Source organism: Wasmannia auropunctata, unplaced genomic scaffold, assembly GCF_000956235.1.
Source record: "Wasmannia auropunctata unplaced genomic scaffold, wasmannia.A_1.0 LD335514.1, whole genome shotgun sequence".
Lineage (NCBI taxonomy): Eukaryota > Metazoa > Arthropoda > Insecta > Hymenoptera > Formicidae > Wasmannia > Wasmannia auropunctata.
In genome coordinates, this window is record NW_012027376.1 from 304,019 (window position 1) to 323,751 (window position 19,733).

The following is a 19,733-nucleotide window of genomic DNA, read 5'->3' on the forward strand; positions in this document are numbered from 1 at the left end:
TATACATTAATTAATTTAGCGTTCATTAGAATTGTGGCCCGTACAATGGTACTCAAATAATATCGTTAATCACTCACTTGTAACTCGTTGATGGCCACCCATGAATTACTGGGAAATCCTTGAAGCATAGGGACCAGGAATTGCAGGCAGCCACTCCAGTGACCGATTAGGAGCATCATACAGATCAGGTTAAAAATCCGCATGAACACCGACGCCATGTTCAGGAACTGCCAACAACAACGTTAGAGCTTTATTCTCGTGACGGATTGGGCGCGTCGAAGTGTTTCTCACACGTTTTGGTTAAAACTTCTCTTGTTTATCCAAAGCTCCGGTTTGCGTAGTGTACAGCAAGTAAGCGAGTGTTACACAAAAAACGCGGTAGATAATTCGTCGAGAACAATTAGTTCTATTATTGTTTCTTTTTTTTTGCTCAGATTTAGGAATATTGAGCAAACTACGTGATGGGATCCGTCACTAAGATCCGATCGTCGTATCGATAAATTATTCAACGAGCACTTTTACAAATTTTATAGAGAATGAAGCTTGTTTTAATTCTTTAACCAGTCATTCCTTTATAAAACAGCAAATTTTTAGACAAAGATTTAATTTAGAATCGATATTCAAGATTCCTTGTGAAATTTCAAATATTTCAAGCTGATTTTTGTAGCTTAAATGATAAAATAACAGGATAACTGCTTAAATAATTAAGATCTTCATCATTGACAAATGTATATTAAGCAAGAATCGATGCTCGCATTCAGATCTTAGCGCGGATATATATAGTTCGAGTGAGAGTGTCACACACTTTTCCTAAGTTGTCATCGCCGTTCTCATACTCTTGAGACTCTTTCTTTTTTTTTTCGTCCGTTAAGAAAAGCATGCTACATTAGAAAATACGCATCACGTGGCACACAAAAGAACAATTCAATGTAACCTAAAACGTTGAATAAATAACTGGTTACTCTACGAATGCTCTAACAAAAAATATCAATCATTTGCAACTGGTTGGGCCAAGATTCTCAAACCGCTTATGCGCCAAATGTTCATGATATATGACGTACACAAGAAAGGAAAAACAAAAAAAAGAAATCGACGCTCATCCAATAACGTCGATGTAGTCCGTTCGGTTCCATAACCATAATTGCAAATTGCTCGGCTCCATCGTGCGCAATAAGTACGATATGGGAATCCGTCCGCACTAAAATAAAAAGCTGGAGAACACGCGGAGAGCGTACCGACATGGCTAATTTGCCGAGTTAACCCTTCGAGATTCCGATCCGTATCTTACTTCGATGATTATCACGCGGTTAGTTGCATCTTGATCTTCTTCCCAATAATTAATACGCACGATAAAGTAATTTGCGCGTTAAAGTGAAATATTAATAGATGTATAATTTCAACGAACGATTCAGTTATTTTTAATATATAGTCACTCGCTAATGTACAGCAAATGAGTTAAAATCTCTTAATTTAGACATTTTCTAATTTATTTTTATATATGCACGTACGAAATTACGAATTTTTACAAGAGATTTTTAATTAAAAATTTAAAAATTATAGATCAATTTTGTTTTACACGTTATAAAAAAGGGATCGGCAAAAGCGATTGATAAAATTACTCGAATGGGTTGGCGTCGGATGGTCTCAGCGTTCTCCTGTTAGTCGAAAGAATAAGGATAGAATTATCTAAGGATCGTTGAAGGTATCATGAAGTGCGACTCATGTTTATGGGTATGTACATAACGTATGTACATATGTGGCGATGACATATATATATATATCTGCTTCCGCACTTGTATGCGTACGGTACTCGTAACGAAACTCGTGACACGCGCGCGCTGCAATAATGAACTGTGTCATGCACCGTATTCGCGGCCACCGTATTCGGTGTTCGAGAGATTTCGTTCGCGAATAAACCCTGAGCCGGTGGCGCGCAAATGAATTTCCAATACCGGCGCGCCGTCGACCCGAGCCACGTATGTGCGAAGAAAATTCTCTCCGAATCCGGCCCCCGTTATATGCGGCGACGAACTGAAGTTTCCGAAACTTAGACGCGCTTGCCCAAGCACCCGCAAGTAGTTCAGAGCCTTATCGAGCTTTCTCTTTTTATCGTCCGCCGTATCTATCATCCTCGATATACACTTTCGTGCTCTTATAACTTACGGAAGTTTGATACTCTCGCGAAGAAAAATACTTTGCAGGACTCGACGCAGATGAAAAATTTGTGCCGGCGATTTATTAATAAATCTAAACGCGCGACAAAGGCAAAGGCGAGGAGTAGGTGAAGCTGTTTACGAGGTACTTGTCGAGTCTTGGGCAATCGCGGCATAATGATCTTGAAATCGTACGGCAGTGGGACCTGTCCCCTGTGTATAACAGTTAGGTAATTATTCTTGCACTTAAACCGCAGAAATGACAGAGCCATTGCAGTACCGACCGTAATGACATAATGACGTACAATAAGCTTCAAACAGATGTGTCATCTTGTTGAAGATAATTTAGTTCCATGCGTGTTTTTTTGGGGGGGAAAAAATTCTGTATATACTCCCTCTTTATTTTATCGCGATGAAATTGCAGCAATAAATACTCATAGAGTTTATAAGTGAACGATAATTCAAATTACAATAATATAATATTTGATAACAATTACGTTACATTTTTTTTAGATTTAATAATCAGAAATTTTTTAATATCAATAATATAATATTTATGAGTGAAATTTAGTTTATTGTATGAAGTTGGCCTGCATGGCTTCATCACTTGTGCGATCACGCCGAACACCTGGTCGTAAAAGAGTCGCATTTACAGTTATCGTAGACATGGCCGTTAACAGATTGCAACAGTGTAAAAAGACGACGAGAGATGCATCTCGATGCCCAATCGCCGTAGGATTTCGATGAAGGGCGGAGCTCTGGTTATCTAAATGCGGTAAAATATTAGGGGGTAGTATCTATCGGGGGGTGTTATGATACTCCATGGATGATGATCAATGGTAACTGTTTCTGCGCCTACGGGAAACAAGTAAGAGAACATATGGGAGAACTTACAGGCTAGACCACATACAGCTCAAATACATTACCTGATCTACAAGTAAAAAAGATCGTGTACACGTGGGATACACGGTACACGCGTGCACACGCATACGTATGTATATCGCCGATGCCGTTAATGAGCGATGCGACGTATATAGGTACGTGCGTGGCGTGGATTTGTAAATCAACAAGAATTAAGAGAAAAAAAAATGAAAGAAGAAAGAAGGGAAACACAAGGTAAACGATACACTGGTCAACTCAACATCAACCTTCTCTTCTACGAGACAGTCACAGGTCTAGTAAAGATGAAAGCTTGATTCTGATTATGTTCTCCACGATATATGATTAATGAACAATCAACGATCAATGAGTCAGCGCACTAGTTAACGGATGGCGATTTGTAAGTGGCAACAACAAACGCTCTAAAACGGACACCGGAAACAAAAGTGAGTATACTGCAAACTAAAGACACAACAGAGAACAACCGAGGTACGGGGGGGCGGGTTCTTCACCGGAAGAGAGAGATGTTTGTCGTGAGGGTGAGAGTTCCTCGCGCCTTTGGCCGAGACGAATTCGAGTGATTATGATCAGCGTTATGAGGGACGACGAACAAAACGCAGCTGTCAAATCAAACACATTGCGTTGTTAAGCCTCGCGCAAGCCAAGCCATACACGAAGCGAGAAGGCGAAGTGTGTCTTCGCTCTTCTGTCGTGTCTTCGTTTCTCCGGTTTTTTTTTTCCGAATTTGCAAGCACACAGATAGCCAGCGGTTATATTATACACAGATATAGAGGTGCATTTTCTCGGCCGAGAAGCAGCGACAGAGAGCGGGGGCAAACGGGCAGCGACAGAGCGAAAAACAGAGAGCGGGTGGGTAAGACGCGCGCGGCTGGCGACAGGCTAGTTACAGGGTGAAAGTCGTTTGCAGAGCAGCGTTAGGGGAGGATAAGCGAGCTCCTCTACTCTCATACGCATTGCATCCCTAATTGTTATCCCGTTTAGCGCTCGCGCCAATGTGGTCTTGTGTGTATCCATTTCCCTCCTGCCACCTTCTAAGGCAGCGATGCATCTTGGGGTACACAGTCTCGATGTACAGTGTGATACACAGTTTACAGTAAAGCGACAGAAAAGGGACGCCCAATCACGTGCGCTCGTTTTCACAGGATCGTGCACACCGTCTAGCGATCAAAAGCGTTTCACAAGATAGTGCGTGGAAACACAGGCGGTTTTGCGGTCGTCCATCGGGTCACGGGACACGGTGGAATCGGACTGGAATAGAGGGGGGATACAAGACGGAGGGATCGAGGAGACGTAGAAGATACAACAAACAGTCAAATAGTAAACGAGAGGAAGTTAGATTGAGAAGATAGATAGATAGATGGATAGATAGAGAGAGAGAGAGATAGATACAATATATATAAAGAGACGGAGAGAGGAAGGGTTTAAACACGAATATATACGATTGTTTTGAGTCGGACGCGCCACGCCGGACTTTTGACAACCGATCCTCGTTTACTTCATTCACTTTCACGTCGAATATCGCGCTGTCGATTGGCGATCGTCGGGAATTCGGGGCCTTTACCATAATACATCCGCGAAGTGACGCCGTGCTGGCGCTAAAGGTGGGCTCCGTAATTAAACCGTGCCGGGCGTTCTCTTTGCCATATCTATATTTGTGGGCCTCTAGATTGTCATATATCACACACATAGTTATGTACATGTACTTTCTCATCGCTAGGCGGGTGCCGATGGTGAATGTAAAGAAGCATAGCCTATTGCTGCGGGTATATGTAAATGTATAATGCGGCGGAAAAAGTAAAAGCTGAATGTTTGTAATAAACCAACGAGCCAATCAGCGTATAGCTCCTCCGTCCAATTAACCTCGTCAGCCCGGCTCCCGGTCCCCGCGAGACACCGACAGAACGGCAGTCGATCGGTTCAATCAACAATCGATCCATCCGATTCCCGCGCGATGCTAGAAATTATTCTTCGGATATCCTGATCCTCGGTAAGGAGATAAACGATTTAATTGATTCACCGGTCAAGAATACATAGCTCGGTTTTGAGGCGAAAATTGTGGGATCTACAATTTCTGAAATATTTCACTATAATATTTCCAGTCGTGTTTGCGACATTTTAAAGCGCCGTTTTTTTTTAACAAAAAGTTCGGCGAGAAATCGTAAAGCGAATGATAATTCTTGACTGTCGGAGATCTCGTTCAATAATTATGTTAAATATTGTGCGGCCAAGAGGAGGTCGAGAGAGTTGACTTCCTTCTATCGAGTCTCGCGGAAAACCGGATGGGAAATTTCCGAGGCTGATTCGTGGTGCGAATCGCGTGGACGTGAGCTTCGCGCGTTCGCCAGGGCGGGTTACCTTAAAAATAAGTTCGCTTTTGCTGAAACCGGACTTCTTTTTAGTCATATTGTCAGAACTTAGGCGCCCCCTCCGCTCAGTGCGTTTTTTTTGTAGGTTCTGCAATATCTAGAAACAAAAGAAAGCGGGACATAGCCAGACATAGTAAGAAGAGGTTAATAGAAATTCTGCAGAGGTTAATAGAAATTTCACAGAGAGAAGGAGGTAGAAATAGTGTCAGAGAAAGAGTTTAAGAAAAAAACAGAGGGAGAAAGAAACGGAGTTTTGAAAAGTAACAGTGAGGAGGAGACGGGAGAGAAACGTTGGTATAGTTAGTACAGTAGGCGGATTTATATATATATTAGTTGACAGTTTGCAAGACAGTATGGTGGATACAAGTGGCGAAAAGTAAGGCGGAAGTAGAATAGGAGATTGTCGGGCGGTTGCAGGAATCGATTTTTCTTTTTCTCGTCTCTCGTCGGAGTCAGAAATTCCCGTGTGCGGTACTTGTGGCCACGTTACACAACGGACGCTGAAAGGCAATCCCATCCCCTAAGGTTTTCGTCCTTTCGCTGTATAATTATGTGAAGTATATATATATATATATACTCGGATCGCGAGGTCCGCCAGCAGATGTGCAAAAGTAGTATAAATCGACGTCACTGTGGACATGCTTTAACTTTGTGACCACCCATTGAATCAGGCCCAGTACGCACAAATCACGTGTATGTGTGGATCACGTTACAGTTTATCCATTTAACGAATAAATTAAGAAAAAAAAAGTAGAGAAAGACGATAAATATATTTACATAGATATAAGGTGTTAGTACCTCTCATTTTCCATCCTCCCTCCTGAACGCTAGTACTGGCACATACACAAGCACATAAACAGAGTAAATAATTACACCATTGTGTCGGTATATCGGTATATCGGTGTCGGTGCGAATTCTCGCTTCGCCGGCGAGTGTCGACCGTCGTAATCTGGGTACCCAAAGAACGATCGATCGATCGTGTGGGTGATGAGAGATCGGTAAAGTGTGAGTGGCGGGCGCAAGAGAAACGATTTTTTCGGTGATGTAGAGCGTGGTGTGTGCACGCGAAAGTATAATCGGCAAGGGCACACGACACGATAAAGAGTAACAGTCCGTATAATCCGTGAATTAGGTAATTAGTAGTCAAACAAGCCATTCGTTAATATCAAAGCTATCGAATTAGCAATCGCGCGCCAAGCGTGAAGCCGCAGTTCCTTGTCAAGCTCGGATGAAGCTCGATGAATTAATTAGCGGTTCTGTATATATGTGGTGTCGTGGTGGATTTTACAGATTGAGTAAAAAAAAAAAACCGCGCGATATTAACTTGCAAAGCCGCGTAATTTGATCCCGGGCGTGGGTCTGTAGATCCATCGAAGTAATACAGCACGCGAGAACGTAATTGACTTATTCGCGACACTGTCGATATTATCTTTCATGCAAATTCGACGGCATTGTCTCTGGTTTAAACCATCCACTAAAATTTCATTGTGATATACGCCGAGGAGAATTTTTTTTTATATACTTTTCCACATGGGAGAGGCTGCTCATTTCGTCTTGAACAAACATTTCAGTAATTTAATCGAAATAGGACGTTAATCGAAGAAAGGCTAAAAAAGAAGAAGAAAAGTGCACATTAATTTACGCTTGAAGGTACAACAATCATTTTAAGTGTTGGTGATACATAATAATAAGACATTGCCTTAGCTTCGATTCGTAAAATTCATATTGATGAAAGAGAGAGAAAGACAGAGAAAGAGAGAGAGAAAAGACAGAAAGAGAAAGAGAGAGAAAAATCTGCAAATGTGATAATTGTGAAATATATAAAAATTCTGCTCTTCCCGGGGCAATGTGCGCGCATCGCTGCTCTGCTGAAAGAAACAGTCTGTGACGAGATAAACATTGACAAAAGGAGAACGCTCCCATCTCTTTCTGAAAAATTCCATGCAAAAGTCACGAAAAGGCAGAAGAAACTTGAGAATTATCGGAATTTTTTTTTCCCCCGTTAAGAGATCACACCGCGTGTGTGTAGTTCGAGGTGAGAGAACATCGTACATGGTCGCACATCGATTAGAGATTATTAAAGTACACACAAACAGCACAGGACAAAAGAATACTCATGTTCGTCGATCGCGATCTCACGACATTCCTTTGTCGCGTCTTACTGCATACATCGCGGATATAATTGTGCGCGACGCGAGAAACGCGCGATTTTGCGCCACGCCAATCGAGTTGCGCACCGCGAAAATCACGCGGTGGACGTACAATCGCGCGTTTCTGCATGACGGCTATGATTTATCGTCTCTTAATGTGCGTACACACGCGAGTACGTTTTAATTTGCCACGCTGAATGCAACCCAGCCCCGACCATTATCGCGGCGGTTTGCTACTGTGCGGCTGTTTAACTCTAATGTGCGTGCTCACAAAGGCACTCGTGTGTTTGTTATCTGATTTAATTACGATGTAAAGGGAAACTGGATGTACGTGCCACGGGCAGAAAGCTTTTGCACTCGTTACAAAGAGCACTGCGTTTTGCTGTTACTTTTTTTTCAGTTAATTAATTAATTAATTAATAAGAGCGAGGGGATCGTCAACAACTTTGGAGCACGTTGTTGATTTATTAAATTCGAAGGCGTATGCACGCATATGAAGGAATTGTTTGTCTCTCTCTGAAATATTTGGTGACATAATCTGCAAGTCACATTTGTATAATATGCAGGATATTGCTGTTTAATGGAGAACACAGAATTGACGCAAATCATATAACGAAAATTCAGTATTAAATAAATAATGCAGAAAATTTGCGATCATCCTATTATCCGTTTTATCGATTTGTCTTTTTTACCTTATCTGTTCGAACATGATTTTCCATCTTTATGCATTATGTATTTATTTTTTTATATATTTTAATGTTAAAAATATTTAACTGAAAACAAAATAACTAGGAGAAACGAAAATTGGGAAATTTTTAGAATTAAATTGGCTTTGACTTAAAATAATGTAAATGTAATGAAGCTCTTTCACTATCTTTCTCTTTATTTAATGCCTTGTTATTTTAACAAATAAATGTGACAAGCTTTGGTGTACCAAAGCAGTCATAACTTAAATCTTTTAGATTGACGTTCGCGTCGTTTGTTTAAATCTGTCAAATCCAATTGCGTGAAAAATTTCGTTCGGCGAACAATACGGAAAATACTGTGCGATGAAAGAAGAGAAATAAAGAACAAGAATCGTCTCTTTTAGATCGAGTCTGCGCGATTAATCGACTGTTCTCTCCTTATTTCCTGTCTCTCTTCGTGAAAAACGAAATGTACACGTGAATGACAGTACATTGTGACGTATGTAACATATATACATATATGTACATATATGTACAATATATGTACACACACATATATCCAGAAAATGTTACGCTCCGCTTTCTCAGAAATCAACACGTAAGAAGCATCTCTCTCTCGTGGAAAATTTTCCTCTCGTTGCACAATCGAGCCGGAACGAGACTGCGTCATTGCGGATTCGCCGTTGCGATCGCGCAGAGGAGCAGCAATTCTCAAGACAAGAGCGGAGACGCGAAAGACGCACGCGAAAGAGAGGAAACGTCATATCCGTTACGTGTGTATATCGGGTGGCGAGACAATTAAAGGATCGCACGCGCTTCTCCGCGTACTTCCCTCGCTCGCCTGTCGTACGTGTAAAAGAGATACCCAGGGTGGATACCTAACGACCGTCTACATTGGAAAAAGAACGCTGGAAAATACACGTCGGTAATATAATATTATAATATAAAAACGTGCTCCTGAGAGAAAAGAGAGAGAGAGAGAGAGAAAAAGAGAGAACAAACGAACAAAAATATGATAATACGGATACATACGTGGGCAGAGGAAAGTACCGACGGCGTCTGCGTAATTTGTACTCTCCGTCCTGGCGGAAGTAAAATGTCAAAATGAAACAAAAAGAAACGAAATCGGAATCGCTTCCTCCTCGTAAAATCAGGCATATCTAGACAACACGAAACAACAGGCAATCAGAACGGAACGCGAACGAGAGGGGAGAGGGGGAGTCGAAATAATCGGCGGGACTGTGGGGTGCTCCTTAGAAATTTATCACGGGGGAGGGGGGGGGGAGAGGAAGGCGGAATAAGGGATGAGGAGTAAATTGTTGGGAATAAATAAAACTGGGAACACACACTGAACACGGGCACATTGCCAAGAATTTTGGACAGATAAGGTTAATTAACACCTAACACTCACAGGCAGACCTACGGTTAGACCAACCAACGTTTTCTCGTCTGTTGAGCGGTTCGTGTCGAATAACTCGCGGAAATTCTTCATCGGGCTGACTCTCTCGTATTGTCACGTTGTGCGCAAGAATCTTTTTTATTAGACTACTCCTGTTTTATGACGCGCCAATTGGACGCGGCGGCAAAGATCCACGACAAACGAATTCTCGGCTCTTCATCGTCACCGTCACCTCATGCGCTACCATTGTCAAAAAATGGTGCATCCGGAAATGTATATATAGATATACTATCAGTATACAGTTACATGCACACGTATCTAGATTATGCAGACCGTCGCTGAAAGAACGTCGATAAATCGCTATTGACTCATAAATGTACATGCGCATCTATGTCGTATCAGGCCAATAAAGTTTATGCGGCTTATGAGGCCGGCGATAATCGAGAGCCGAGAAATTCGAAACGTGTTTTTTTTTCAACGCGGCGGCGATCGGGCACGAACGGCCGGGGGCCGTTCCTGCGATCGCGCGCGATCGAATATTCGACACGACCAGTTCGACAATGACTATATTCGTAAACTCAAACTCATGTTAGTACCTAGCAGAACGGAACTTTCCAACAAAACCCGACAAAAACAAGGTAGCATCTCATACCAAAAAACCGTTCTCAAGAAACTTTGGCGAGGAATCAGCTAGTCCGGTGAAACATGGATTTCCAACAATATATGTATATATATATATAGTTATAGAAAAAAAACATCGTCACTAAGGTATATATTTAATACTGCAAGCATTGTCATTCTCCATCGATCAATACATACTGGATTCTTCTCAGCTAATATCGCATCTTCTAATCTGTGATCCATGTCACACGTCGCATCGCCAGGACTACGGGACTAAGGGCAAGACTGATCAAGAGCTTGTTGAAATGTTCTATGCAGTGAGAGAGCTATTTGACTTCCATGAATATACAGCTATACGTTTAGTTCTGCATGAAATATCGAATTTTACATCTATATATCACTCTTCAATTAATTTCAACCGGAATGACCGTTTCAATAATTCCGTTATCTTACTCAATGGTACGTGTGATCAATTAATACGTATAAGACTCTTTCCGCTTTGCCCGTTCGAGTTTGTAGTGCTTCAGATTTCGCGACGAAGTTGCGGCGGCAAGGAAGGAGTTTAATTACTCCGTAAGTCCGTAATAGGCTTTTAACATTTGATCAAATAGTAAGCATAGTCTTTTCCCCGCTCGGTCTACGCTCGGCAACTCTACGGAACATGGAACTTCCCGACACACAACGTTCGAAGCTCTTGATCGGCTCTGCTACAATTCACAAACTGGATCTAAGTATGTCGGGTGTGTTATATGTGTAAAAAAAAAGAAAAAAGGAAAAATAACTTCTCGTACCGGAGACTGTAAATTACACGACAAGACTATGCACGTTCTCTATGAAAACTCAAAACGAAATTTAAGGAAAAGAAAAAAAAAGCCGAGAGACAGGTGACCACAAACGAAAACGGCAACGGTAATCAGAATAATCGTAATCAATGAGTAAACAACGAAAGAAACGACAGTAGTGAATAATAATAATAATAATAATAATAATGATCTAGCGTATATAGATATATTTATACGTAGAAACACATTGAGTTTTGTGTTAACGAACGCTTGAATCAAGTAAGGGCAATTGGCCTTGGTTTCAGGGTAACTAGGCAGGCACACCTTGCTGGTTCGGTCTGGTTGGGGCGGTGTCGCCCGACGCTCGTAGTGCCTCTCCGGCTGTTGATAAAGGGGGATCTGCAAACCCATTCGGAAACGTGTTCTCGCAGTACGCCTAGTAGTCGATTTGTATATATTGTTTTCTTTTGTTGTTTGTACTTATGTTTGTATGTCGGGGGGAATTGAGATGGAAAAGATTTCTGTGCGTGTCAGTGTATGCATGTGTGTGCGCGTGTGCGTGTGGATGTACAGGTTTTTATAAGGCAGTGACGGTATGGAAAATTATGTATTCGGGGAATATAGGGAGATCGCGCGTTATATTATCTCTCACGGCACTTGATTACTTAAGAAAGTAAGTGGGTGAGTGTGTGATAGGGCGAGAATATTTTTCGATGAGACGATGAATTACAGGATCCCCGCGAGATACGATGTTTTGTGTGTACAGCGACGTGATAATCTCACGCTCGCTTGTGGTGTGTCTTCGTTTTCAGTGATGTGTGTCGTGTGTGTTCATATCCACTCGTTATGGGGATTTTTCTGCTGCTACAGTCTAATGGTTGAATTATCGGCTCTCGTATCGAAACGATGGAGGGATAAACATAACAATTGTGTATACGTGTACGTGTGTTGTGAAAGAAAACCGTCCGTTTTGTTATACATCAGTGTCGGTTGTGTCTGATAATATATGTGAGAACTTGAAATAAAAAAATTTGTAAGCGCTGTTTTTTTTTTACACATTAATATTTTTTGAATGACTGCAGAGATATGCATTATGCGAAACAAAGTTTTCGTTTATTTATTTTGCACTTACAGTTTTTTTTATATCAAATTGCACTTTTCTACATGGCAAAGTATATAAAATAACGACGAATTAGCCAATAATTAGCCATTAGTAAATTAAATTAAAACAATTTCACTACAAATATTATATAGCAACCGATATATTTTTATAGTCTGCCCATTCTTATTGAAGAGATGATAATATAATCAACTTTGATTGACTAATCATGCGAAATGATTTGTAAATTAACTAGGCGCGCTTGCATTTTCTCGGCGCGATAGGTATGTATAACACCACGTACACGTTGGAAGTTTATTCTTGGCGCTTCGAAAATAAGTGCGACAACGACAACAGTATAACAACGCAGAGGAGAAGATGAATGTAAAATATTTGGCTAAGTTTCATCTTAAATGGATCCCATATATTTTCAATTATCCCTCTATTAGCGTTCTATGAATAGTGGCGCCACCAGAATTACTAACTCTCGTTGTCGTTGGCCGCACTTTCGAAGTCCATTGATATTTTCACCCGAAGCTCGGTCTCGAAAGCGGTCTCGTACGAGAATTGATTTGATTTCTGCATTAATTGAGAAAACATTTTATCCGCAATTCAACGAAAACGAATTTATCGTGATTCATTCGACGAAGAAAGGGAATGCGGGATAGCGATTCTCGATATCATTGTATTCGACGGTGCATTTCGTCTCCCGCGTTTCTTCGCTTATTATTTGACGGTAGTGAATTTTGTTCAAACGATATCAATACCGGCGCGATATGAAAAATCTATTGCACTTGGAACGCAGCTTTCCTCTCGTGCATACGTTTCTCTTTTTTTTTTTTTTTTCACAGCGTATATCTAGTACAACAGAACAGAACAGAGAGGAAAAAAGCAGAGGGAGGCAATAGTAACGTTTCAAGGCAAGCGTAACAAGATTTTCAGCGAATGACAGACTGCTATCTCGATTGGACGAAAAGCCTGATTGATTCGTTGGTCTCCTCGCTGCGCCACGATTTTTTACGCTAACAGCGCGCGAGGTAACAAGTAACAAAAAAAAAAAAGAAAAAATCAACGTTATCTCACACAATCGCCGATGTGCGGAAGCACCGAAAGGTAGCAATAATTTCTCAACTCAATTAACTCACGCAAACAATTAATGCGCTTGCAGCTCATTCGCCGTGTAATCGACCTAGCGAGATATGTATATATACACATCATGTACACGAAATTATGGATATTATCATTACCGTTATCCGACTCAATTTCTTATCGATGTGATAATGTTAACGTTTTATAATCTTCTTCTTCTATTATTCTATTGTAAATGCAACAGTCACGTCGCAGTATTTTGTTTGATTTGTTGAACGTTTTGTGAAGAAATAGCGAGATATATTCGTAGCAAAGTGAAATAGAGACGCGAGTTTGTCGGAAGACATTGATAGAAACCAGTTCGATCTTGTTGTTTTATTTTACCTTTTACTCATTCTGTTCTTTCTTTTATCTTTCGAAATGACTCTCCGGTCGAACGAAAGGGGCGGGCAAATACGTTCACGCGTCGCTTCGATTATCGAGTGGTATGTACACTTGCTTTGGGAGGGCAGTTACTTACCCGTCGACGAATCGTCGTACCATTACATCACGTGCACAAAATCGACATGTGCGTTAAAACGAGAGCAAAAAAGTAAACGAGTAAAAGATATATATATATACGAATAGCGAACAACAACAATTATCGGTGCATCGGAACGACAATGAAAAATATAATAAAATGTTGTCGTATTGTGTCACGGGATTCTCTTTGTATCGAGTTACACGGTGTATTAACGATGGTACTGCGGGACACGCAATCGCGTGCACGTGTATCCTTTTTCCTCTATTTGTTTGTATTTTTTTCTCGTCACGCTATCTCTCCGCTTGTGTCTCCGCGAATTGTTTGTCAGAGGTATTACCTCCATTGTGTCATGGCTATTATCTGTTTACGCCCCTCTCGGTGCGGTGAGATGATGGAGCAAGGGAGAACAGCTGATTCTAATTCACGATTATTATTGTTATCGCGAGAGAGAAAGACAGACGGAGGGATTTTTGTGGAGACTTTCTTGTAGAGTGGAAGTTTCGGGGCGGGGCGGCGGGGGTGGTATCACGGGATATATTGAGTAGAGTCGCGGGGGCGGGCGGGGGGAAGAAGGGACACTTATTAGATGTTCAGCAACGGAAAGCGAAACATAATCTAATCATCTGCCCAGTTCGAAAAGATTCCCCGCAGTGGTGGACTGAGACTTTTGCAACAACGACGAAAAAGTAATTTTGTCAAGAAGCGTATCCTACTTTTGCTGCATACACCTAGAAAAGGTTTTATGTAACATACATATTCGATCGACTGAACTTGGTTGGACGAAATTCTTATATGAAAGGGAGAAACTCTTTGTACGTAGTGAGAACGGAAACTCTCTGTTAGTGAGTGCAAATTCGAGAAAATTCGATTAAAAAAAAAAGATTTGCCTGTCGAACAGACGGAATCCACCACTGACGTGAGAACTTCGCTTGGTAACTCAGTGAGTCACCTGCGGCTAAGTACGAAATATCCACGATATAAGGGTACGAAAGTGGGCTGACTTGTTTCCTTTACCTCCTCAGATTCTCTAAAGCGACCATATATCACAGGCATAGACATAATTATTTAATATCCCGCGTAAAGTGCGGAAGGTGATTTCTGCAATTGACAGATTCAAAAAACTGACAATCGACACTAATTAGCTCTCATTAAGCCTCATTGTCTACAGGAAAAGCGGCAGTTTCGTAGGAGGGAAGATCGTTCGTCAGCTTCCTGAATCCGTTTAAAGATCACCAAACGCTTCTCCTTTTCTCTTTTTTTTCTAAGATATATGTATACGTAAATTATACACGAACTACACGTATCGTATGATTACAAAATGAGAACAGTGCTGAATAGTAAGTAGCGGAACACTCACATAGACCTCTTCCCATTGCGAGACATACCGCACCAGTCTTGACAAACGTAGTAACCTAACGAGTGACAATAGTTTTGCAAGCCTGAGAATCCTGAGAGCACGTCCAGCATGCAGGATCTGGAAGGACTCGCTGAAGTCCTGAAACTTGTGAATTTCTTTGTTTTAATATTTATTTCTTGCCAATCCGTAAACAAGTATTCAAATATCCAGAATTATTTAGTTACTCAGAAAAGTCTTTCATTTTCTCTCATTGATCCTATATTTATATAAAGTAATAATACGTGTTATAAGTTATATTTATTTTATATCTGTTTCATAAGAATTTTAATTTTTTACTTGTAATGTTATTCTATTTTTGTCTTTTTAAAATTTTATTATTTTATTTGTTTTCAATTTCATAATTGTATTTCAGAAAAATTATACAAAAAAAAAATAAATATTAAAGAAAAAATAAAAATTTTTTCAATAATTTTATATATATATAATGAAAAATGCATTTTATTTGGCAAGAAAATTAAAAAGTTATTTTGATGATTTTTCATGGAGAATAGTGGGATAATAACTTACAACTTAACAAGGCATGCGTGTAAGGTTACTGCAGGACGGTGTAGGACATACTTACTTGATTAAATATGAGAAAAATGTAGTCTAATGGTATGGAGGAGATGAGGTCGAGAAAGAACCAAGTCCTGAGGTAGTGTTTCGCGATTAACTTCGGATCCAGTATCACCTGTTCGGCATTATCCTGCTGCATTATACCTGCAACGAAAGAATTTTACTCCGGTGTTTTTCACGTCAATGATTTTCCAAAGCCTGCGAAGCTCAAACCGCTGGAAAAACGTTAATGCTATTACCTCACGCTCTGGCGACTTGCCATCGATTCGACAGTTTGTCACCGTCGTCGTTCTCGCGCATCTGATGCATCCATTATATACATATAGGTAATGCGTAATTTAACAATTGGAAATGGAAACGAGGAAAAAGCAATCGCTGAATCCGTTATAGCGGCAAGTAAAAAAAAACGAAATAATTATTAAGACTATCACCGTTTCCCTGTGTTAATATTCGAACGAGACGTGAGACGGCTCGGAAATTTTTAATCACTGCGCGAATCAACGTGAAAGCGACGTGCAATATGATATAATGATTTTCATCGTGACCCAATTCTACGTTTATGGAACCGACTCAAACACGTTTCAAATTAATCCCCGGGTAATAAGGAAATGTCAAGGAGTTAGGAGTGTTCTCTACCCCCGTAACAATACTATCATTGTGCATAGTCGAGTCCAGCAAGAGTACAAGATGATCTGTCTCACATTGCATTTGTTTTCGCTTGTATCTTCTACTCGGGAATGTAGCAAGGATAAGTCGCATGAAAGAAAATAATTTAAAGTAGTAAACGTCTCTTGAAATCTTGGATAAAAAAAATTAGAGGAATTCTTAAGGGGAAAATTCCACTGGTCTTGTTCTTAGGAAAGAGAAAAATTATTTGTTGTCATCGGCGCGGTAATTTTGCGATCTTTAAAATTTGTATTTCTAAATGCGCGGTTGTATAAGTCAAGATATCGAGCAATAATATTAGAAAGAAAAATTTCACGTAAGGGAGAGAGAGAGAGAGAGAGAGAGAAGAAAACGATGAGGTAAATTTAATTTTAATTTTTTATCTGAGCTAACTTTATAAATATTTGTTTTTTATTAAGTCTTGCGAAGTATGTATATTACGTGTTACGTATAAAAAGAAGTTTTTGCAAAATATTTCAATGTGTGTAAATGCTTTATTTGTCGGCAGACTGTAATTTACGCCGTTTATTGAGGTAATGATGCAAAACACAATGTCAAGTGAAATTTTGCATGTCGCGGAGACACTATGATATAAGCAACTCCTAATGGTATTACATGAAAGTTTCAAAAGACGTTACTAATATCGTTAGAGATACGGAGCTGTTGCTGCGACAACGCAGCTGTTCGTGCACACAAATCCTGTTGATATGAGAGATTAGAACTGGAATTTCTCAGCGGCACACGTTTGCGAATTTAAAGCTTTTTATCACGGATTCCATTCGTGATAAAGGATTAAGCGACGAGAATTTATTATAACGGGGAGCTAATAACAAAGCAAATTGATCGATCGAATGACACTCACCCGTCCTGAAGTTGACGACGATGTCTATAAGGAATATCGTGTCGGAAAGGCAGTTGAAGGCTATCCATCTAGTGCTTAGGTCGTCATTGAAAAAACTAATGGCGACTGGCAGAATTATCAGATTAGCTACCAGTAGGAGGAGCATGCAGAGGTCCCAATAGAATCTGAAATAAAAAAAAGTTAACATTACATTAGTCAGTAAATAATTAACAGTTACATTAGAATAAATCTATAATATAAAATCAGGATTAAATCGTGTAACGGACACTGTCGTTTAAAAAGTGAAATTTGGTTTAGAGCAGCTTAGATTTTAATGCGATTTAGGATTCTTTTTCTTCTCACTTAACTTTATTCATTTTCAGCTCACACGTGATAGTCGTTTTATATTCTCACTTTCAGACATTTTTAGACAATGGGGATTGTAGGGATTCGGTTGCAATCTAGGTTAAAATAACCTTCAAAATTTGATCCAACTCTCGCCTTCACCGTAAATCTCTAAAGCCATCATAAAATCTCCTTCTTTAAATTTAATTTTGTTTTTTTACAAAATAATCTTTATATATATATATATATATATATATATATGCGTATATCGTATATAATATATTTTTTTAAAACATAATTTTACTAGAGAACATTTTTATTATGTTTTTTTATGCACTGACACATTTCCTGCGAAGCATGCAATTTTATGTGCAAATTATTTAATTAATAAAAGAATATTTGTGTACACGTATTGTTCAATTCAAAATAAATGACATTAATATCACGAAACTTCAGTGTAGAAGACGGGGCTAACTTCGTAAACAAGCGAGATGGATAACACGTTTCGAATATTGATTGCAACCAGTTGTACGAATTTACATTTTATCACGCCCCTCGGTACACAAGTTTATTTCACATTTTTGAACCGCCTAACCGGTTACGGAATCATTAGTCTGCAAAGTGGCGCTCGTGAATAAGAATGAGGGTAATTTTTCACCATTTCGCGGGGGAGGTAGCGGGAGATTTATAGCGCGATGGAAGAAACCGGGCGATTTCTCCCGGGAAGATTAGGTGGAAGTGCAGAATAAACTTTTCCGCGCTTTGTGCTTTTTAAAGAGAAGCACTCGAATTGTGGAAGCTGTCGACGGCCCGAAAATTATTCCGACACTTGGCTATACCTAGGTTGATATTTTAACAAAAATCTGCAACTCTGATTGATTGCGGTAACAAACGCGGTAAATAAGAGAATTAAAAACTTCGCGAATGCTAAATAACGATCAATTCTTGAAACAATAATTCGTCGCGAATTGGGGTTGTCGAAATGCAAATCAGATTGAATCAATTACGAATATTAATCTATAATTAATTACGCTTCCGAGCAGAGAGATTGAAACTGAATTGGGACGAGATGAGATTATTTTCCGCCGTAACACTGTGTGTTCTTAGTGCCGAATGTATGACGAGAGCAGAGAACCAATGGGGTATGTACGAGGCGGCGGGTATTTTCGATGGACATCATTGATAACTTTGCCAACTGCGCCGCAAATTGTGACGGTTAATGAACAAACTCGTAGCGCTAATTTCACAACTTTGGAATTTTCAATCAGATATGCGACGCGCGTCAAAGTTATGCACCCGGTAGTCCATTTCGATGTAAAACATTTCAACTTTTCTGTGGTCTAACGGGAACGATGGATAATACAAAGTTGCACAATATGACGACGGTGAAATCATGCATATGGATGAGTATAAGTCTAATTACTCTTTGATATTTATGGCTGCGTATATTCCTTTATTAACTAATTATTATGCTGAATAATCTCTTTAATTTAATACGATAATATCATTTTCTTTGACGTACATTTAATCCGTTATTTATTCAGAAATGCAATAATATTAAGAAATATTCATCGTGGATTAATTTCTCGATATGCAAATCCAAATACGCTTAAGAATATAATTATATTTGCAAAGACACATTTATAATGTATATTTACAGTATTTAAGTGTTTGCAATGTATTTTATATACAAAACACATTTAGGAATTATTTATAATATTATTTAGACAATTGTTTTATTGCGAAACAGCTATGTGAAAAACTTTTCGAAGTGTCATACAATTTAACGTTATTTGACGTATTATAAACTTTGTAAATCCAACAGCTTAGCTTGGAAATTATCACGCTAATCAAGAAACTTTGTCTTAATACGAAATCTCTGATGCGTAAACATATGATAGTTCACGTCTTACATGCACAAGAACAACATTGCGGGCTATCACTCTTGTAGCAACAATGTAAGTATCTCAGCATGAAGCATTATAGTACAAATTGCCATTCATCAAACCGAATAATTTAATTATTTCCTTCCCCTTTTCGAACAAATTGCCATCTTAATATAATTAAGCCGTTATGTACACATACACATACACACAGGTTAAGCATAATGCATTTTCTCAACTCCCATTAATTCTTTTCTT

General features: G+C 39.6%; 1 protein-coding gene across 5 annotated transcripts in view; it reads right to left on the reverse strand.

Moving 5' to 3' along the window:
- LOC105456869 (potassium/sodium hyperpolarization-activated cyclic nucleotide-gated channel 2) overlaps nt 1–19,733 on the reverse strand; it is a 59,539-nt gene that overhangs the window by 6,946 nt on the left and 32,860 nt on the right. For 2 of the 5 annotated variants that reach the window (XM_011701211.1, XM_011701215.1), the window contains 5 exons: nt 17,269–17,432; nt 15,748–15,884; nt 15,126–15,269; nt 5,409–5,516; nt 78–227 (listed from right to left, as the gene is read on the reverse strand). In XM_011701211.1, the coding sequence (XP_011699513.1) occupies nt 78–227; nt 5,409–5,516; nt 15,126–15,269; nt 15,748–15,884; nt 17,269–17,432 (703 nt within the window). Of the gene's footprint in view, nt 1–77; nt 228–5,408; nt 5,517–15,125; nt 15,270–15,747; nt 15,885–17,268; nt 17,433–17,615; nt 17,795–19,733 lie in introns of those variants that run through there. The other 3 variants (XM_011701213.1, XM_011701212.1, XM_011701214.1) reach the window with 2 other exon arrangements.